Raw genomic sequence first — 20,668 nt, forward strand, 5'->3', positions numbered from 1 at the left:
GCCCCTCTGCGCCCCGGGACCGGCGCACCCTCGGGACCGGGCTCCCCCCGGGACCGGGGCATCCCCGGGGCTGGGACCGGGGTCGCCCGGGGACAGGGGCACCCATGGGAACAGGGCACCCCCCGGACGGGGCTCCCCCCGGGACTGAGGCCGGGCCCCCCCCCAGCACCCCCAGAGCTCCCGGCGAAGCACCCCAGGGTGCCGAGGGCCCCGGCGAGGGCAGGAGGCAGCAGCGGGGCGGTGGGGGCTTGGGAGCGGATCGGGGGGGGGGGGCGGCCCCCCGCGGCCCCCCCGCAGCCCCGGTGCCAGCCCGGGGTGACTGGGAGGGGAGCAGGTCGCGGGGAAATCGCGGGCACCGATGGCCTCATTTCCTGCAATATAAACCAGGCTTCCTGCGCTTCCTGCACGGCCCCGGCCGGGGGGGGCGAGGGGGGGCCCGGGCCCCCCACCCCCGTCATGGGGGGGGCAGCCTGGCTCGGCCCCAGCCGGGGCAGGATGGGTGGGGGGCCGATTCCCGGGGCAGTTTCCGCTCCGGCCGCGCGATCCCCCCTCCCCAAGGAAAACAGGGGCCGGAGCCCCCCCCGTGCTCCTCGCTGGGGGCAGCTCAGCCCTCCCCCACCCCCCGAAGCAGCCCAGTGACCCCCCCTGAAGCAGCCCAGTGCCCCCCGACACCCCCGGGGTCCCGGGAGCTGCCCTCACCTTCGGCCCTTCCTGGAAGAAGCTCGTTAGCCCCAGCCAGGAAGAGGGTTAATTATGGCCCCCGGGGGCGGGGGGGGCAGGACTTGGACCCCCGCAGGCAGGGAGCCCCCCCTGCTCCCCCACACTCAGCCCTGCCCTCAGGGGGAACAACCCCCCCCAGATTCAGGTATTTTTATATATAAAAAAAAGACTTTGTTTATTGCTCCAAACAAGTTCTGTGGTAACAGAGACCCGACAGATTCGTCACACCAGGCTGCCGGGGGGGGGGAAGCTCGTTCCCTGCTCCCCGGGACCCTTCAGCCCTGCTCTGCCTTTGGGGACCCCACTCGGGGTGGGGGACAACCAGTGTCCCCCGGCAGCCCCAGGGTGACACAGGGATGGGGTGTGGAGTGACTGGGCAGGGGGGCACGGGGCCCCCACCGCAGCGTCAGGACAGTCCCCGGGGTGGGGGGACATTTAAAACCCAACCGCACGCCAGGGAGCAGCCGGGGCAGCACCGGGCGGGGGGGGGCCCGGCTGCTCTTACACGAGGTATGTAAACGGGGTGGGGGGGGCCGCAGCCAGCGCAGCCCCTGGGGGACCCCGTGCCGTGTGACGGGGGCACGGCTCAAGGCCAAGGCTCAGTAGTGCAACAGGCTGAGGTAGAGCGGGGGGGGCAGCCCCCCCCCCCCCCCGTGGGGTCTCAGCTCTCCCTGGGGGGCTCCGACATCCCTGAAGCACCAGGCGCCGTCGGGGCCGGCTCTGCGGCTGGTGGCCGTCCTGGGGGCCGCCGCGGTGTGGGGGGACACGTCCCCGTCCCCCAGCCCTAGCAGGGCTTGCTGGGGGGCCGGGAGCGCGCCACGGGCAGCGGCAGCTTGTGCAGACCTGGGCAGAGGGAGAGCGTGAGAGCCGGGGGTGGGGGGGGGACACGACACACCGCAGCGCCCGTCCCCGTGTCCCCGCGTCCCCGCCCTCACCGAAGGCGCGGATGAGCTCGGCCTGGGCGGCCCAGGAGACCCTCTTCACCAGGCACAGGGTGGTGAGCCCCGCAAAGCCCATGTTGTAGAGGAAGACGATGTAGAAGTTCCCCAGCCAGTTGAAGCGGCCAAAGTCCCCCAGGAGATCGAAACGGGTGATCCCTGCGGGGGGGGGGGGGGGGAGGGGGGTGGTCAGGGCACCCCAGTCCTGGGGTCACCCCAGTCCCGGGGTCACCCTGGCCCCCCCAGGGGCTCACCCAGCGTCCTGGAGAAGACGGGCAGGGCCGAGCTGAGCACCAGCAAGGAGACGCAGTTCCCGATGATCTGGGGGGAGAGGAAGGAGCATTTGGGGGGGGGCGGGGGGGCAGCGCTGCCGTAGGGCCTGGCCCCCCCCCCGGGCTGGGGAAGGGGCTTCCCAGTGCCGGAGACCCGGGGCTGTGCCGGAGGCAGCGGGAGGCGGGGGGACGCGTGGTGCCCTCGCGTGGGGACACCGCACAGTGCACGGGGTCACGCACAACCATGCACTGCGGGGACCGGGGCTCCTGCACCCCGAGGGGGACCGGAACCCCCCCAGCCCCAGCATGGTGCTCCCACCTTGGTGAGGGGGGTGTCCTGCCGCTCGGGGAGCAGCCGGGTGAAGAGGGGGGAGCTGTAGAAGCCCACGACGGAGGAGACCATCAGGTACCTGGGAGGGGCGTTAAGGAGGAGAACGGGGTGGGACGGCCCTGGGGACAGCGCTGGGGACACGAGTGCCCGCCTGAAGGATACAAGATGAGGACGACCTGCAGGGCAGCTCCGAAGGAACCAAAGATGGAGAAGGAGACCTGGCCCAGGGACGCGTCCTGCGGGGAGAGGAAGAGGCACGTTGGCGGGGAGCGGTCCCCGGGCCAGCGTGGGACACGACTCCTCGCTGTCCCCTGTCCCCCCGCCTGGGTACCTGGATGCCCCGGGGCATCGCGGCATCGTCCAGCAGCAGCTCCAGGACGTGGAAGCAGACGATGAGCACGGAGATGCCCTGGGAGGAGCAGGGAGGGAGTGAGGGCGGCCGGGAGGGGACGGGGACGAGCCCCAGCTCCCCCCGGAGCCCAGGGCCACTCACCGTCAGCGCCAGGAGGCCCAGCATGGCCAGGGGGTAGCCCAGGTTCCTCTGCCAGGGCGACGCTCGGTACCGCAGCTCTGCGGGGAGGGGACGTGCCGGGGTGAGAGGGGAGCACGAACCCCCACCCCAGGGCAGGAGATTGAGGGGGGTCCTGAGGTGTCAGGACAGGGGGTTACAGCCCCCACCCCATTTCATACCCTCCGTGGGGCACAGGCTCCCAGGGAACCAGTGCTCCCAGTGCCAAGCTGGAGACAACCCAGGCGTCCTGGGCTTGCCCCCCCCAGGCTCCTTACCCAGCTTCCGCCTCTTGCTCCGGATGGCGAAGAACTGCTCCCGCAGCAGCTCCACGTTCAGGTTCAGCCAGCAGGAAGATTTGCCTGCCAGGGAGGAGATGCCGAGGGGCTCGTGGGGGCTGAGGGCTCCCATGTGGTGGGGCAGAGGGGTCCCAAGCCCGCCCTTCCCAGCCAGCGGCCGTGCCGGGCACCCACCGGAGGAGATCCTGCGGGACACAGCGGCTTCCTCGAGCCTTGTGCAGCTCAGCTGCTCGTCCAGGTCTTCCAGGAGCTGGGGATGGGTGAGGAGCCCATGAGCAGCCGGCGGTGGGGGGGTGAATGGCCCCCCCATGCCCAGAGGGCAGCCCCGGGGACAGCAAGCCCCCAGGCCGGGGCAGCGGGACTTGGGGGGGGGACACCTTACCCGGGGTTTCACCAGCAGCTTCCCTGTGACGGTGAACATGGTGGAGAGGCCAAAGGGGGTGCACACTGCGGCGGGAGGAGAGGCTGAGCAGGGGGTCCCCCAGCATCCTACCCCTCCCCTCGCCCCCAGAAGGGTCCTGGATAGGGACTGGGGGCTCAGCCCTGCACTGTGACCCCTCCAGACCCCAGCACCATCTGCAGGGAGCAGCCCCTGCTGCCAGCCGGGCACCCCGGGGGGCCCGCACCCAGCGCAGGATGGGCCACCGGGGCCGGGGCACCTCGGGGGAACGTCCCACGACTCACACAGCAGAAGCAGCACACCGAAGAGCGAGATGCAGGAGTAGAGGTAGGGCAGGTAGTATTCCCAGAGGTCTGCGGAGACGGCAGGGTCAGGCCAGCGGCACCGGGCATCCCTCCTCCCCTTCAGCACGCGGCCTGACCCTGCCCGGCCAGAGCTGGGAGAGCCCCAGGGCTCCCAGCAGCACCCACCGTAGAGCGACTGGCGGCTGGCTGCGTCGTTGCCGAGGATGGCAGAGGCCACCCAGACCATGCCCAGCACCAGCAGCGTCAGCAGCAGCAGCACCACCGACGTCTCGTACACCCTGGCCATGATGCCCTGCGGGAGTGGGGTTAGCGAGGAGCGGGAGATGGGGGTCCGGGGGGGGGACACACCCGCAGGGCCACCTACCTTCTTGGATCCCGCAAAGCCCTCGGACTCGGTGAAGAAGTAGGCGAAGGGCATGAGGAAGACAAGGGACAGATTGGAGAAGAGGAAGACCAAGTTCCAGAGGCCTGGAGGGGGGGACGGTGTGGGGTGAGCTCCCGGGAGAGCAATCCTGACCCACACCCCTCGGGGCACCCTGGGGCCGCCCCACGCACCCACCATGGACGAGAGACCCGTTCAGCCACTGGATGTAGTAGTTCTGGGGGAAGGAGAGCAGCACCTCGTTGCTGATGATGGAGAAGGGCAGCAGGAGCACGGCGCCCAGCGCCACGGCCAGGGTGAAGGTGCACAGCCCCAGCCTGCGGACGAGCATCAGCTCCGGCACCGTGTCTGGGCCCCCGCAGGCGTCACAGCCCGGCCACGGCCCCCAGGGTCACCGGCCCCCGCGGGCTGGGGGGACCCGGCATCCCGGCCGGGCAGGGAGAGGAAGCGGCCAAACATCCCACAGGCAGGGAGCGGGACGGGCAGGAACTTACGCAATCCTGTTGACAGCAGCATCCTCGTCATCGTGAACTGTGGGGCAAAAAACCCAAACCAACGGGGCTGGGGGAGGCAGGGCTGCCCGGAGCATCGCTCCCTGCCTGCTCCCCTGCCCGCTCCCAAACCTTCCCCCGCTCCAAATGCTACAGCAACGCTCCCAGGGGATTTGGGCTCCGCTCCCCTCCCGTGGCAGCCGCAGAGCTGCTCCGCAGCGACCGATGCCACAGCAACCCAGGCTGCGCGGGACCTGGGCTCCCGGGGGAGGCAGAAAGCGATGGAGGAACGAGCCCTGGGGAGGCTGAATGTGGCCGCCAGCGGCCGCCCGGCTCCGGCAGCTCCCGCCCTCCTACCTGCCGTGAAGTCCGTGTGCTTCTTGAAGTGGGTTATGATGAAGTGGCAAAGGATGTAGAGGCTGGCGAAGAGCAGGGTGCAGATCTGCAGGCAGAGGAGCGCGGGCAGCACAGGCAGGCCCGGGGGGCAGCGCTCCCACCCCGGGCGATGCCGCCGGCCCCATCAGCTCCACCCTATTTGTTTTTCCGCTCCTGGCCCTGGTTACACCCCGCACGTGTGCTCGGCCCTGCCCGTGCACGGGGGCTGCACCCAGGGCTCACCCGTGGGCGCTCACAAGCTGCCGCAGCAGCCGGGGGGCCAGAGGGGCTGCTGAGACCCTGGGGAGACCCCACCCGGCAGCTCTGGGTCAGCCGTGGGACACCCGTCCTGCCCCAGCGCCGCCCGACCCCGCAGCCCTCGCGCCGCTGGCACCAGCGCCCGGCAGAGCTGTGGGAACAGCCTTGAGCCGGGCGCCAAGGCCGGTTGTGGCGTCCCTCCCACCCCCGCCGGCACGCCGAGGTCCGGCCGGAGCAGGCGACGTTCGAGGAACACAGCGACCTTTCATCCCACTGGGTACGCGGCAGGATGGGGAAAGGTCGCCCAAACCCGCCACCTTGGCACAGGCAAAACGGAGCAGCCGCGGCACCTCCCTCCTGCCCGGCCCGGGGGGCTCGGCTGGGCGGGGGTCCTCGGGATCTGCCGGGTGGGGTGGCAGAGAGCCCTGGGAGCCGGCCCGGCTCCGGACCCCCGGAGAGGCAGTGCCCAGCAGGTCCTCCCCTTCCTGCTTCCGCCCAGGGAAGGGTCTCAGGCCGCAGGTCCCCTCCTGTCATGGGCTGTACGCCGCAGCCCAAAGCTCTGCCTGGCCGGGGGACCCCCAACACCTCCCGGACTCAGCGAAGTCCGGCCGAGCGAGCTCCACGCTGGCCGTGCTGAGCCAGGAGCCCCTGGGTGAGATGCGGCTCCCCGGGACAGGTCGGGGTGAAGGTCTGAGGAGCTCCAGGGCAGAGATGTCAGGCTCTGGCCACCAGCTCCTCCCCACAGGCACCAAACTGGGCCGTGGCAGGGCCACCCCGGCACTGCGGGTCACAGCCCGCTTGGCCGCCCTGCATGCAGCATCCCGGAGGGCCCTCGGGAGACGCCAGGACCAGGACGCCTGGGTGGTCCCCATCCCTGAGCCCGTGGCAGCGGGTGCCCTGGCCGGCAGAGCGGGACCAGAGGAGCAGACCCAGCTGCCTCCCTCCGTAGGCACCCGTTAGGTGCCCACAGCTTGGGGGGCTCTGCGGGGCCCCTTCCCGCTGACACGGAGCACCCTGGGGAGAGCTGCTGGCCTGGGGACAAGGACAGAGCCAGGAGCCTGGCACGGGTCTGGCCTGGCTCTGACACCGCCGCACCCCGGCACCCCCGGCCCTCTCGCTCGCCCAGGGGCTCCCGGTGGGGGCAGGGGGGGCCCAGCCCCAGGGCTCCGGCACGGCGGGACCCCAGTGCTGCGGGGGGCAGCCGGGACAGCGCAGGCGCTGGGCGGTGGCGGGGCCGGAGCGGGCAGAGGGGTCGCGCCCGGGGCTCGGCCCGGCTCAGCCCCGGGAACCCGCCGCTATCTGCGGGGCGCACGGCCGCCCGCCGCGGCTCTGGCACCGATAAGGGCCGGGCGTGGGGCACAGCGGCGGCCGGACCCCAGAGCTGCCGCCGGGGAACCCGACCCTTCCGGGAGGCTTACGGACTGCCAGCCCCGACCCACGGCTCCCCGCCACACCGGGACCCTTCCCCCGCCCGCCGCCCCTCACCGCGGCCGCGGGCCCCCCGCACTCACGATGCACTCGCGGACTCTCTCGTGGAAAAGCTGCTGCCGCAGGGCCAGCGCGTCCTGCTCCACAGGGGCCATGCTGCGGCCAGCATGGCCGGGCCGGGGCCGGTGCTGCGGGGCCGGTGCTGCCGCGGGGAAGGACCGAGCCGCGTGGCCCCGCCCCTCCCGGCTCGGCCCCGCCCCCCGCGTCCGGTACTGGCTACAATGTATCCGCGCCGCCACGGGCTGAAAGAGCCGCACCGAGCCCCGCCTCCTCCCCCCATTGGCCCTGGGCGGTGAATGAAGCACCGCTCATTGGTCGAGGGCGGCGCGGGACGCTCCGATAGGCTGAGGGGGCCCTGCCGCCGCTCCCACGGGGGGGAAGCAGCCCCGGCGCAGCCCCCCCGGGCGGGCCGGAGCCGGGATTAGGAGCTGGGACAGGCCTAATCCCCGGGACAGGCCTAATCCCCAGGGGGGGTTAATCCCCGGGGGGGGGCCGAGGGGGGCAGGGCCAGGCTGCCCCACTGCTGGGGGCACCCAAGGCAGCTCCAGCCCAGGCAGCATCACCCAGGGTGCCCCGGCAGACCCCCCACCGCGCAGCACCCGGGGGGGGGACGGACTTCACCCCCTCCCCGGGAACGGAGGAGCAGGGGAAGGGGTGGCAGAAGCGCTGCCATCCCCCGCCGTCTCACTGGGCACAGACAATAGGGCCAGTCTGTTCCCATGGGCCCGGGCCAGGCGGCCCCGGGGAGCTGCAGGCGCTGACACAGAGGGTTTGTATCCGACACAGCGGCAGCTTCTCTTAAAGCCTTTTATTCACAGACATGGTACAGACACATGGAAAACCGACACGATCACGTCGGAGAGAGCACGAGCCCAGCCAGAGCAGCGCGTCCCTCCAGCCGGGCCCACGGGGCCGAACCCCACCCAGTGCACGAGAAAGCCGAAGTGTTTGAAGCAGACATTTTGTGGACATGCTACAGCGACAGAAGGAACCCAGCGTTTAGTATTCCTCCCCTTCCTCCTCTCCCTCCCCTTCCACCGAATCCACCCCCACCTCCTCGTAATCCTTCTCCAGGGCGGCCATGTCCTCCCGGGCCTCCGAGAACTCCCCCTCCTCCATGCCCTCCCCCACGTACCAGTGCACGAACGCCCGCTTGGCGTACATCAGGTCAAACTTGTGGTCCAGGCGGGCCCAGGCCTCAGCGATGGCCGTGGTGTTGCTCAGCATGCACACGGCGCGCTGCACCTTGGCCAGGTCCCCCCCGGGCACCACCGTGGGCGGCTGGTAGTTGATGCCCACCTTGAAACCGGTGGGGCACCAGTCCACAAACTGGATGCTGCGCTTGGTCTTGATGGTGGCGATGGCGGCGTTGACATCCTTGGGCACCACGTCCCCGCGGTACAGCAGGCAGCACGCCATGTACTTGCCGTGCCGTGGGTCGCATTTCACCATCTGGTTGGCCGGCTCGAAGCAGGCGTTGGTGATCTCCGCCACCGAGAGCTGCTCGTGGTAAGCCTTCTCGGCCGAGATGACGGGGGCGTAGGTGGCCAGCGGGAAGTGGATGCGGGGGTACGGCACCAGGTTGGTCTGGAACTCTGTCAGGTCGACGTTCAGGGCCCCATCGAAGCGCAGGGAGGCCGTGATGGAGGACACGATCTGGCTGATGAGGCGGTTGAGGTTGGTGTAGGTGGGCCTCTCGATGTCCAGGTTGCGGCGGCAGATGTCGTAGATGGCCTCGTTGTCCACCATGAAGGCGCAGTCGGAGTGCTCCAGGGTGGTGTGGGTGGTGAGGATGGAGTTGTAGGGCTCCACCACGGCCGTGGAGACCTGCGGGGCCGGGTAGATGGAGAACTCCAGCTTGGACTTCTTGCCGTAGTCGACGGAGAGGCGCTCCATGAGCAGGGAGGTGAAGCCGGAGCCGGTGCCGCCCCCGAAGCTGTGGAAGACCAGGAAGCCCTGCAGCCCCGTGCACTGGTCAGCCTGGAAGAGGGGAAGAGAAAACAAGACCGATCTGTCAGTAATTCTGAATTTAAGTTGCTACCGAGTTGCGCAGGAAGGCAAATATTCACCCCAGGATCTAAGACCTTTGGGGACTCTTATCTCGGGGACGCAGGCAGGGACAGGCACCTGCCCGAGTGCCCCAGCGCCGCTTCCAGCCACAGCGCCCTGTGCATCGGCACGGCCTGCCTTGGGAAAGGGGCCCCTTCCCACGGGGACTGGGGGACACTGGGCTCCTTTCTGCGCCTGCGCCCAGCACAGCCCAGGCGGTCTGCTTTGGGGAAGGGGAAACCCACGGCGCTTCACAGGAGCGTGTTGGGGCATCCAGAGCCGCCATCGTGGGGCCACTGCCTGGGCAGGAGGCTGGCAGCCATCGAGGGCTGCCGCGCACCAGCACCCCCCTCCCGGGGCGCGAGCTGCCCCAGCACGAGTTAACCACTCGGCACGGCTGCTCATAAGCACTTGGTCAAGAAGGATCAGAGTCCAGATTAAGGAGAAACCTCACATGACCCTAAAAAAAGGGGTGAAATAAGGTTTTCCCAAGGGCAGAAGTGAGCCAGCCTCCCCCCAAGCCCCATCTCGCCCCCAGGCACACTGCACCCTCAGGGTGCCTGTCCTGGGCTTGCGGCCGCGGTGGGTTTGCAGGGTCCTGAGGAAGGGGATTCAGCCTGTGGGGAGGGGAAGGGGCTGATCCTGATCTCCACTCACGGGATCCAGACCCCACAGGGTGCCCCGACCTGACGCAGGGTGTCAAGAACCTCAAAATGCACCCAGACCCTGCAGGCACAGCCCGGCTCCTTGTTGCCACCCAGGTCACACCAGAGGGTTCCCCTTTCCCCACCGGCTGCGGCGGCACCGGCACCACCTGGGGTTTGTACCCACCAGCTTGCGGATGCGGTCGAGGACCAGGTCGATGATCTCCTTCCCGATGGTGTAGTGCCCACGGGCGTAGTTGTTGGCCGCATCCTCCTTGCCCGTGATCAGCTGCTCGGGGTGGAAGAGCTGCCGGTACGTCCCCGTGCGCACCTCGTCTGCGGGGAGAGCCCGCCCGCCCCGTTAGCGCCCGCACCCCGCTAACACCGGGCATCCCCTTCCCGCCGGCCCCCCCACGGCCCCCCGCGCTCACCGATCACCGTGGGCTCCAGGTCCACGAAGACGGCCCGCGGCACGTGCTTGCCGGCCCCCGTCTCGCTGAAGAAGGTGTTGAAGGAGTCGTCCCCCCCGCCGATGGTCTTGTCGCTGGGCATCTGCCCGTCGGGCTGGATGCCGTGCTCCAGGCAGTACAGCTCCCAGCAGGCGTTGCCGATCTGCACGCCCGCTTGGCCCACGTGGATGGAGATGCACTCGCGCTGCGGGGGCACGGGGGGGGCTCGGGCTCAGCTGGGGGCACCCCCACCCTAACACCGGTTGCGCCCCGGCTCAACCGCCCGGAGCCGACTCGGTGCCATCCCAAACCTCCGGCTGAGCAGCGCGGGGCAGCCCAGGAGCCGAGCTTGCCCCGGGGGAGAGGCGGGGGGGACGACACGTGTTTGGGGACAGACCGGAGCCACCATTTGGCACAGCCCTGGGGGTCCGGGGGGGGTCAGCCCACCCCGCATCAGGCCTCCAAATGGCGCCCAGGGAGGACATTTTGCAGCCCCGCAGCACGGGCAGGGCGAGGCTGCGCTGCAGGAGGAGGAGGAAGAGGAGGAGGAAGCACGCAGCGCAGCAGCGGGGACATGACGGCACCAGCTGACCCAAAACCACCCGGGGGGGGGCCGATGGCGTCACCCCCCCCCCCCCCCGGGTCCCTCTGTCCCCTCCGTGTCCCGTCCCACCCCCCCCCCCCCCGGGTCCGGCACATTCCCGGCCGCACCCTGCACCGCACCACCTGCTCCCACGCATTCCTCCCCCCCGGGGGGGGGAAGCCTCGGATTTGGGGGGGAACCGTGTGGGCTCCCCCAGGAACCACGGAGCAGGATGAGCCGCAAGGGGTTGGACTCGGGTGGGTGCCAGGAGCGCAGTGGGAAGGGGTGGGGGGGGAGCAGGGACCCTCTGCCCCCGCCACGGGGGGGGTGCGTGAGATTGGGGGTTTAGGGCTGGATTTGGGGGCAGTTGGTGACGTCGGGACGGGGGCGGGGCTCTACCCCCGTCCCGCGCCTTCCCGCGCGCGGGAACGGTAACGGTCGGGGCTGGGCGCCAAAAGCGGGACAGAGCCCCGCCCCCACCGGGGGGGGGGGGGGCGCTACCCGGGACCACGTGCTGGCCCCCCAGGTGCGCTGTGCTCCCCCGGCAAGGGCGGCACCCCTAGCCCATGCTCTGCCCCCCCCAGCCCCAGCTTTGCCCCTCCCAGCCCTTGCTCTCCCCCCCTCCTGCTCTGCCCCCCCCAGCCCCCTCTCTGCTTCCCCCTCCGACCCCCCCAGTCCCTGCTCTGCCCCTCCCCGTCACCCCCCCAGTCCCCGCTCTGCCGTATGCCCCCCATCCCTGTCCCCCCGCTCCTGCCTGTTCCCCCCCAATCCCCCTCGCCCTCCAGCTCTTCCTCCCCCCCGCCCCACGTTTCCCAGCCCCCCCATTTTGCAGTCCCCCCTCACCATGGCTGCAGCACGGTTACTCGTCCCGACAAGCAAGGAATCGACGCAAGTACCAGGCTGCAGCCGCCCCCGGGCACCCCCCTATATACCGGCCCGGGGGGCGGGCCGGGCGCCCCCGCCCCACACCCCTATTGGCCTCCGCACCCGCCCATCCACGCGCTCACCACCGCGGATTGGCTGCGACGCGTGGCGCGCCCCGCCTCCTCCCCCCCCCGCTGCCGGGCGGGCGCTGCGGGGCTTTGGGCCCCCCCCCCCCCCCCGCGGGGTGCAGCGCTCGCCCGGGGCTTGCGAAGGGTCCCCCCCACACGGGGGGGGGGCACCGGGGGGCTTGACACCCCCCCGCGGTCATCAGCCCCCCCCCCTCTGCGTTTGCTGCGGAGTGGGGGGGGGGAGGGGGGCACGGCCGCTCCCGCCCCCCCCCTCCTCCCCCCCCGCCCGGTGCGGCTCCGCTGCAGAGGAAAACTGCGACATGGGGGGGGCGGCACGTGCTGCCGCGCCCGGAGACCCCCCCCCCCCCCATGTCCCGGGGCCGTTAATCGGCTTCTCCGGCCGGACACCGCCCCCCCCCCCCCCCGCCGCGCCCCCGGCCCATCTGCACCACCCCTCCCCCCCCCGCACCGACCCATCTGCACCCCAGGGGCCCCTCCCAGCCCATCTGCAGCCTGGAGAGACCCCCCCCAACACCCCCCGGCCCATCTGCACCCCACGGGGCCCCCCCCAGCCCATCTGCTGGTGGCCCCCACAGCCCTGAATCCTGCCGCGAGGGGGGGGCACCGGGACCCCGCTGCATCTGCACTGGGGAGGGGGGGCAGACCCTGCTGCATCTGCACTGGGGGGGGGCAGACCCCGCTCGATCTGCCGGGGGGGGGGACACACCCCGCAGTGGGCTTTGTCTCAGCCGTGTCCGCAGCACAGGACCCCCCCGCCCCCCAGGCGGGGCCCCCGGCCCGCCCCACTCCCCCTCGCCCACTGCAGGCACCGCTGCAATGCCCATAAAATGGGGGGGATGCGGTGGGGTCCCACCGTGCCCCCCCCCCGGGTGCCTTTGCTCGGTGCAGCTCCCTGCCCGGCTGCGAGGCCGCGGGGTGCCCGGCGCGGGGGGCCGGGGGGAGCCGGGGGGGGCCGGCCCCAGCCCCCATCTAATCCCCGCAGCTATTTGCTCCCAGTAATCCGCCTTCCTGTTTTGCCGAGAGCTTTGCGGACAACCCAGCGGCCCCTTCGGCACCACACGCCGCCACGCGCTGCCAGGGCCCCCCCTGTGTGTGTGTGTCCCCCCCCTCGGGGCCACCCCACGCCGGGACCACCCCACGCCAGGGCCACCCTGGGGTGCGCAGGGCTGGGGCTGGCGCAGCGGCATCCGCCGCAGCTGCATTGCAGCGGGTGACGTGGCTCCCCGCCATTTGCCTCGCCTGGCTGCCGCATGGCCGCCCCGGCACCTCCGCTCCCGCCGGGAAGGGGTCTTCTCCCCCCCCGGCCACACCGGGCTCCCACGGCCGACCTCGGTGCGGGGGTCCCAGCTGGCACTTGGGGCCAGCTCGGCTCCGAGGGACGCCAACGTGGTGCCCGACCCTGGCCGGGGGAAGAAGCCGCTCCCAGCCCCGCTCATCGTCACCCTGCCAGGAGCTGGCACTTCTGGCATGGTGGTCCCAGGGGCTGCGGGGGCCCGGGGAAGGGGGGGTGTCCTGGGGCGTGTTGTTCTCCCCCCCCCCCCCCCCCCCACCGCAGCACACCCTGCCCCTCACTGCAGCACCCACTCGAGTTTCATTCCGCATTCAACTTCCCCTTTATTATTTATTCATGACCGGAGCCGTGAGCCAGCAGCAAGAGGGGGGGGAACGGGACAGTGAGGCCTGGCTCCCCCCACCCATACCCAGGCAGAACTGGGGGGGGGGGGGGGGGGGGGGGGGGCCCGCCCCCTATCCCCCTCCCAGTGACTGGGGCTGCCAGGACCTGCACAGCCAGGGCCACTCTTCTCCCCTGCAGGAGGGGACAGAGGGACTTCAGGACGCACCACAGATGGGGGGGGGGGGGCAGAGCGGGGGGAGCCCCATCCACCCCGGCCACCCAGCAGGATGAAGGGGCCACTCTCAGCCCCCTGGGGACTGAGGACCTGCAGCCCCAGTGCTCCCACCCATGGTGGGGAGCAGGACCCCCCCCCCCCAACCAACTGGGACCCCCTGAGACAACGCAGCCCCTGCCCAGGCACAGCAGGCAGCAGAGCCCCCCCCCCCCAGCTTCTGCCAAACTGGAGGGGGGGGTGTCAGAGATCCCCAGCCCCCCAGGAAGAGTTAAACCACCCCCTGTGCTCACTTGGTCCTAAGAAACCCCCCCCCAGCCCCTGCTACAGAGGCAGGGCAAGGGCGGGGGGGCACACATGGGGGGCAGCCCAGCAGCAGGAGGGGGAGGGAGGACCAGTTTGGGGAGCACAGGGCTGGGGGGGGGCTGGGGGGAGCTGGGCTCAGCCCGACCCCAGGCACACACTCAGGGACCAGGCTGGAAACCCCGGGTGCAGCCAGGGACGCCGGGGCCGTGCCACAGGCTGTCGGGGACAGCGCCCAAACCCAGGGAGGGACATCGCAGCACGGAGTAAAGACACCAGAGGCGGGTGGTAAGACAGGGAATGCTTTTTATTCAGACCCACGGGAGAGGACGGGTGGGTCTGTAAGACTTTTCCACTGAAGCACAGACCATTGAACAGGACAGACCGCGGCACACACACTGCTACAGACCCTCGGGGGGGTCTTCAACTAGGTTATGTTCCCTGTAAGAGCAGCACCCTTGTGAGAGTTTAGTATTCCTCCCCTTCCTCCTCTCCCTCCCCTTCCACCGAATCCACCCCCACCTCCTCGTAATCCTTCTCCAGGGCGGCCATGTCTTCCCGGGCCTCCGAGAACTCCCCCTCCTCCATGCCCTCCCCCACGTACCAGTGCACGAACGCCCGCTTGGCGTACATCAGGTCAAACTTGTGGTCCAGGCGGGCCCAGGCCTCGGCGATGGCCGTGGTGTTGCTCAGCATGCACACGGCGCGCTGCACCTTGGCCAGGTCCCCCCCGGGCACCACCGTGGGCGGCTGGTAGTTGATGCCCACCTTGAAACCGGTGGGGCACCAGTCCACGAACTGGATGGTGCGCTTGGTCTTGATGGTGGCGATGGCGGCGTTGACATCCTTGGGCACCACGTCCCCGCGGTACAGCAGGCAGCACGCCATGTACTTGCCGTGCCGTGGATCGCATTTCACCATCTGGTTGGCCGGCTCGAAGCAGGCGTTGGTGATCTCCGCCACCGAGAGCTGCTCGTGGTAAGCCTTCTCGGCCGAGATGACGGGGGCGTAGGTGGCCAGCGGGAAGTGGATGCGGGGGTACGGCACCAGGTTGGTCTGGAACTCCGTCAGGTCGACGTTCAGGGCCCCATCGAAGCGCAGGGAGGCCGTGATGGAGGACACGATCTGGCCTATCAACCTATTGAGGTTGGTGTAGGTGGGCCTCTCGATGTCCAGGTTGCGGCGGCAGATGTCGTAGATGGCCTCGTTGTCCACCATGAAGGCGCAGTCGGAGTGCTCCAGGGTGGTGTGGGTGGTGAGGATGGAGTTGTAGGGCTCCACCACGGCCGTGGAGACCTGCGGGGCCGGGTAGATGGAGAACTCCAGCTTGGACTTCTTGCCGTAGTCGACGGAGAGGCGCTCCATGAGCAGGGAGGTGAAGCCGGAGCCGGTGCCGCCCCCGAAGCTGTGGAAGACCAGGAAGCCCTGCAGCCCCGTGCACTGGTCAGCCTGGAAGAGGGGAGACGAGGGGGGGCATGTTTAGTCCGGGCAGCAGCAGAAGTTGCTCCTTCCTCTCTGTGGCCTCATGAGGACGTTCGGGGGATTTCCAGCAGCAGAGCAGGAGCCACCAGGATGGGTGACAGGGTGGCCCTGACCCCATCTGTTGGGCACTGACTCATGGGAGTGGTGAATCCCCCAGTGAAACCCCTTGGCCCCCGGGGTGGGAGAGTGGCCAGAAGCACCTCACAGGGGGGCCGGGTGCCACCGGCTCGGCAGCAGGATGGGGACAGGTTTGGGGACAGGGTTTGGGCATCGGGGAGCGGGGCCAGCACGGCCGCAGGAGGGGCCGGTTGGAGCCGCCACCGCCTGCGCAGTCACCGGGACGCTCATCCCCAGCCGCACGCAGCTGGACTCGGCCGTGGCGAGAGCCAAGTGGGAACAAAGAAGGAATTGCACAGCTCAGCACCACCGGCGCCCGGGGGCTGCGGCGCTGTGGAGCAGCTCCAACGCCCCAGCTGCGCCACGTCCCGCTGCCGGCCAATGGCAGCCGCTGCAGAACAGGATTAACATTAATTAATATATTAAATCTAAACCCAGCTTGGCTAGTCCAGAGGGGAGGGCGAGACCGAGAACTGAGTCTTTGTCCTCCGCTCGCCGCCCACAAGCCCCCCCTGCCCCTACCAGCTTGCGGATGCGGTCGAGGACCAGGTCGATGATCTCCTTCCCGATGGTGTAGTGCCCACGGGCGTAGTTGTTGGCCGCATCCTCCTTGCCCGTGATCAGCTGCTCGGGGTGGAAGAGCTGCCGGTACGTCCCCGTGCGCACCTCGTCTGCGGGGAGAGCCCGCCCGCCCCGTTAGCGCCCGCACCCCGCTAACACCGGGCATCCCCTTCCCGCCGGCCCCCCCGCGGCCCCCCGCGCTCACCGATCACCGTGGGCTCCAGGTCCACGAAGACGGCCCGCGGCACGTGCTTGCCGGCCCCCGTCTCGCTGAAGAAGGTGTTGAAGGAGTCGTCCCCCCCGCCGATGGTCTTGTCGCTGGGCATCTGCCCGTCGGGCTGGATGCCGTGCTCCAGGCAGTACAGCTCCCAGCAGGCGTTGCCGATCTGCACGCCCGCTTGGCCCACGTGGATGGAGATGCACTCACGCTGTGGGGCAGGACGTGGGGCCGTGTCACTCCCAGGCTCTGTGTTCCCCCCCCCCCCAGCTGCAGCACCCACCCAGGACCCCGCGGGGACGCTGTCCCCAGGATGGGCTGGCACCGAGCTGGGAAGGGCCAGATCCTGCCCAGCCGCACCCTATTGTTCAGGGCCCTGGCAGGCACCGAGGGCTGCAGGGGGGACCCCCACACCCAGTGCGGGGGGGTGCTCAGCTCCGGGGGTCCCCATCCTGCCCCCCCCGAGGGAGCTGGGACCCTGCCCGGTGTGGGATGGGGAGCTCAGCACCGGGGGCTCATCCTGCCCCAAGGGACTAAGGCCACACCCAGGGCAAGACGGGGAGCGCCGAGGGCCCCATCCTGCCCTACCCGCCCTGTTGAGACCAGCAATGCCCGGGGGGGGGGGGGGGGGGGCTCATCCTGCCCGCTCGGGTCCCCTTGAACCGGGGCCACGCCCAGTGCGGGGACTGGGGGGGGCCCAATCCTGCCCCACTGCACCCGGGCCACACCCCACACCGGGGGACCCATTCTGCCCGTTAAACCGGGGCCCGTGTAGGCTGAGGGCTCAGCACCGGGGGGGGGGGGGGGTCTGTCATGCCCGGTTTTAACGGCAGCCACACCCAGTGTGGGACAGCGGCTCTGTACCGGGAAGGGGAGGCCCGATCCTGCCTCGTCAAACCGGGGCCACGCCCAGTACGGGCTTCAGGGCTCACCACCGGGGACCCATCCTGACCGGTTTAACGGGAGCCACGCCCAGTGCGGGCTCGGGGATCAGCACCGGGGACCCATCCTGCCCAGTTTAACGGGAGCCACACCCGTTGCAGCTCGGGGCTCGGCCCAGGGACCATCCTGCTCGGTTTAACGGGCATCATGCCCGGTGCGGGCTCGGGGCTCGGTCCCGGGGGCCCCATCCTGCCTGGTTAACGGGCATCATGCCCGGTGCAGGCTCGGGGCTCGGTCCCGGGGGCCCCATCCGGCCCGGTTTTAACGGGAGCCGCGCCCGGTGGGGGTGCTCAGCCCTGGGGAAGGCAGGGGGGACCCATCCAGCCCCATTTAACGGGAGCCGCTCTCAGGGGGCCGGGTCCCGGGCTACCCCTCCTGCCCGGCGTAACGGGAGCCACGCCCGGTGCGGGCTCAGCCCCGGGGCCCATCCCGGGCGGGGCGGGGGGGGGGGGGAGGGACGGGACCGGGGACAATGGCGGGACCAGAGGGAGAGGGACCGGGGACCCCCCCGCACCCCGTCTCACCATGGCGGCGGTCGGCTCCGGGGCGGTCTCACAGCCGACGCTGAGGCGGTCGATGTAAGAGGCCGCGGCGGAGCGCGGGGCTCGGTGCGGGGCTTTATAGGAGCGGCGGGGCGGGGCGGGCGGCGGGGCCGGGGGCGGCGGCGGCCGGCGGCCATTGGCGCGGGGCGGGATGAGGGTAATGCCCCCCCCCGGGGCCGCAGACAAAGGCCGGGCGGGGCGGGGGGGCGGGGGGGGGAGGACACGGGACCGGGGGCTGCGGCGGCCGCGGACCGGCCCCGCCGCCGTTCCTGCCCGCCCGCCGTCTGGGCCTCGGCCGTGTCCTTGTCCCGCCCCGCCGTGCCCGGGTCCCTGTCCCCAGCCGCGTCCCTTGTCCCCAGGCGTGGCCCCGCCGCGGCCCGGTGCCCGTTCTTGGCCAAGCCGCTGTCCCCGGCCACGGGCCCTGGTCCCCGTCTCCAGTTGTGCCACCGTCCCAGTCTGGCCGTGCGCCACTGCCCTGGTCCCCCAGCCGTGGCCCTGTCCCCATCCCCGGTCGCACCCTGGTCCCCATTCCCAGCCACGCCCCCGGTCGCCATCCCCAGTTGTGCCACCGTTCCCCCCTGTCCGGCCACTGCCCTGGTTCCTAGTTGTGCCCTTGTCCCCATCCTCAGCCACACCCTGGTCTCCGTCCCCAGCCATGCCCCTGGTCCCCATCCCCGGTCACACCATGGTCCCCATCCCCAGCCACACCCTGGTCTCCGTCCCCAGCCATGCCCCTGTCCCCATCCCCAGGGACACTGTCCCCGTGCCTGGCCATGCCCCAGTGCCCTGGTTCCCAGCCACGTCTTGGCCCCCGTCCCCACCGTGGCCCCGTGCCTGTCCTGGCCGCAGCCTGGCCCTTTCCCGGCCGTGCCCCGTCCCTTCCAGCGCCTCTTTGTCTGCTCGGGCAGCAGAAACCAGCCCGCGGGGCCCAACCGGGGGAGAAAGCGCCTTCCCCCGGGGCAGCCGGGGACGAGCAGGGCTGGGGGGGACAGGGACAGCGGGGGGACATGGGGGACAAAGCCCTGAGGTGGCTCCCAGCGTGGTTATTGGGGCTGGGGGGCCTGGACCGAGCGGCAGCTGCTCTGTGGCAGCTGGGGGTTGGGACACAGCTGGGACACCGGGCCACGCGTCCCCCGGCCACCCCTCCATCCGCTGCAGCCCCTGCACGGCCCCCCCAGGCCAACGGCCCTGCAGCCCCGCGGGGTTTCCCCTCCCCGTTTGTCCCTGCAAAGCCCACAGTGGCTGGGGCTGGGGGCCGGGGGGGTTGTCCCCCTGAGGCGGGGGGCTCTGGGGGGCTCAGTCCCTGCAGAGGGCGTGACCCACCGCCGCACGCGCGGGCAGGGCTGGCCCCAGCTGCCGCAGGTGGAGCTGCAGCATGGCCCCCCCCCTGCTGAGAAATCACATTTTTCTCTGCATTTCCACATTATGCAGATTTCTGGGCAGCTCCAGGTTCCCACGTCCCCGCCGCCAGCCCCACGTCCCCGCCGCCAGCCCCACGTCCCCACTGCCAGCCCCGTGTCACAGAATCATAGAATCATTGAACCATTTAGATTGGAAAAGACCCTGAAGATCACTGACTCCAACCGCTTCTCCCCGTCTTCCTGTTCTTCTTCCTCCTGTTCTTTCTCCTACTCCTTTTTCCCCTTTTCCTCCTCCTCTTCCTCTTTTTCTTCCAGCTTTTATTTCTTCTATTTTTTTGCTGAACAATTCCTCCTGGTTTTGTTCAGGCTCTGCCGACCCGGTGTTTTTGGGGTGCTGCTGAAGCGGGGTGGGAGCAGGGAGGGGCCGGGGCTCGGGTCCCCCGGGGCTGCAGACAAAGAGGGGCCGGGATTTGGGCATCGCCCGCCAGAACAAAGGACCGGGGGGCCCTGGCTGTGCGAGCGGAGGGGCTCCGGCAGATTCGGCTCCCGCCAGGCTGGTCCTTCTTGCAAATGGGTGTTTAGGGGGACCCTGGCCCCCCCAAAGCGGCTCAGTCCCCAGCCCCCAGCCCCACACCAGGTCGGTCCTCGTGGGGGAAACATCTCCTGCCTTTGTCTCCCCACGGCCCCGAGCCCTCAGCCCCGGCGTGGGGCCTGGCAGGGCGTCCCCACGGCGTCCCCAGGGCCTGGGGTGCGGGGGGCTCACAGCAGCCCCCGCCTCGGGGACCCCCTTTCCAGGCCGGGGGGGGGGTCACTGCCCATCCCGTCCCCCGAGCCGTGGGCAGGGGGTGCTGCACCGTGGGGTGGCGGGCGGCTCAGCCCCCCCCGGGCGATGCGGGGTGCAGGGTGAGGGGCCCTGGGTGCCGGGGTCCCCCCCCCGCCCCTTCCCATCTCGTTCTGTATGGAAGGCCACTCGTCCCCGCGCCGACCGCTGCCAGGCAACGGGCCATGGTGGCGGGGTTGCTAGGAGACCGGTTGCTAGGAGACAGCCTGGGACCCCCCCCCCCATATTACCCTTCCCCAACATCCATTCTGGGGGCTTGGCCGTGGGGGGTGTGGGGAGACGGGGCTGGGGTCCCCCCACTGCCTGGCCCTGCTGTGCCGGGGGCGGGGGGCACCATCCCCGCGGCCCCCCAGTGCCTGACCCCGCTGTGCCGTGCCGGGGGGGGGGGGTACACAGACCCTGGGGTCCCCCAACGCCCAGCCCCACCGCACCCTGCCATGGGGGTCACCAGCCCCGGGGCCCCTCCGATGTCCAGCCCCAGTGTGTGCCCGTGGGGGGGGGGGGGTCTGGCCCAGCTCCCAGCCCCCCCCGGCACTTCGCGGCTGTGTTGACTGTTGGTAGCAACGCGGTGGCTCCTGGTGACGTTGTTGCTGCCCCCCCCCGCCATGTCCGCTGCCCGGGCACCACCGAGCAGGACAGGCCGTCGGCCCCACCGGGGTCCCCCCCGGCCACCGCAGAGCCCCCAGCCCTGCCCATGGGCTGCCCCCCAACCCAGGCTGGGCATCTCGGGGGGCTTCGAGAGCCGGCGTCTCCGCTCCCCCTCCGGCGGCACAGCCGGCGTGGGCTGATTTCCCGGCCGCTGGCTCCCTGCCCATGGCATGGCCGAGGTTTCCAGCCCCCCCAGTTTGGGCCCTTCCTGGGGGGTCCCTCACTGGTGACCTCACACCCCGTGGCTGGGACGCATCCGTCCCCAGGGATCGGGGGGTCTCGGCCCCATCGGGGGCTGCGGC

General features: G+C 70.7%; 3 protein-coding genes across 3 annotated transcripts; all 3 read right to left on the reverse strand.

Moving 5' to 3' along the window:
- Positions 1–1,366: 1,366 nt before the first annotated feature.
- Positions 1,367–6,939, reverse strand: LMBR1L (limb development membrane protein 1 like). Its single transcript, XM_075525457.1, has 17 exons — positions 6,791–6,939; positions 5,004–5,088; positions 4,650–4,686; positions 4,333–4,472; positions 4,138–4,241; positions 3,939–4,065; positions 3,753–3,821; positions 3,451–3,515; positions 3,243–3,318; positions 3,048–3,131; positions 2,755–2,831; positions 2,593–2,670; positions 2,424–2,497; positions 2,250–2,340; positions 1,913–1,979; positions 1,656–1,817; positions 1,367–1,563 (listed from the first exon to the last, which is right to left on the reverse strand). Exons 1-17 carry the CDS (start codon positions 6,860–6,862, stop codon positions 1,505–1,507), a joined length of 1,467 nt encoding a protein of 488 aa, XP_075381572.1. The 5' UTR covers positions 6,863–6,939; the 3' UTR covers positions 1,367–1,504.
- Positions 6,940–7,560: 621 nt separating this feature from the next.
- On the reverse strand, positions 7,561–11,443 carry TUBA1B (tubulin alpha 1b). Its single transcript, XM_075525461.1, has 4 exons — positions 11,336–11,443; positions 9,892–10,114; positions 9,648–9,796; positions 7,561–8,747 (listed from the first exon to the last, which is right to left on the reverse strand). The coding sequence occupies exons 1-4, from the start codon at positions 11,336–11,338 to the stop codon at positions 7,767–7,769; spliced, it is 1,356 nt and encodes a 451-aa protein (XP_075381576.1). The 5' UTR covers positions 11,339–11,443; the 3' UTR covers positions 7,561–7,766.
- A 2,501-nt stretch (positions 11,444–13,944) lies between these two features.
- Positions 13,945–17,649, reverse strand: TUBA1A (tubulin alpha 1a). The gene is made up of 4 exons (XM_075525460.1): positions 17,499–17,649; positions 16,021–16,243; positions 15,777–15,925; positions 13,945–15,104 (listed from the first exon to the last, which is right to left on the reverse strand). Exons 1-4 carry the CDS (start codon positions 17,499–17,501, stop codon positions 14,124–14,126), a joined length of 1,356 nt encoding a protein of 451 aa, XP_075381575.1. The 5' UTR covers positions 17,502–17,649; the 3' UTR covers positions 13,945–14,123.
- Positions 17,650–20,668: the final 3,019 nt, after the last annotated feature.

The sequence above is a fragment of the Mycteria americana genome, chromosome 26, assembly GCF_035582795.1.
Source record: "Mycteria americana isolate JAX WOST 10 ecotype Jacksonville Zoo and Gardens chromosome 26, USCA_MyAme_1.0, whole genome shotgun sequence".
NCBI lineage: Eukaryota > Metazoa > Chordata > Aves > Ciconiiformes > Ciconiidae > Mycteria > Mycteria americana.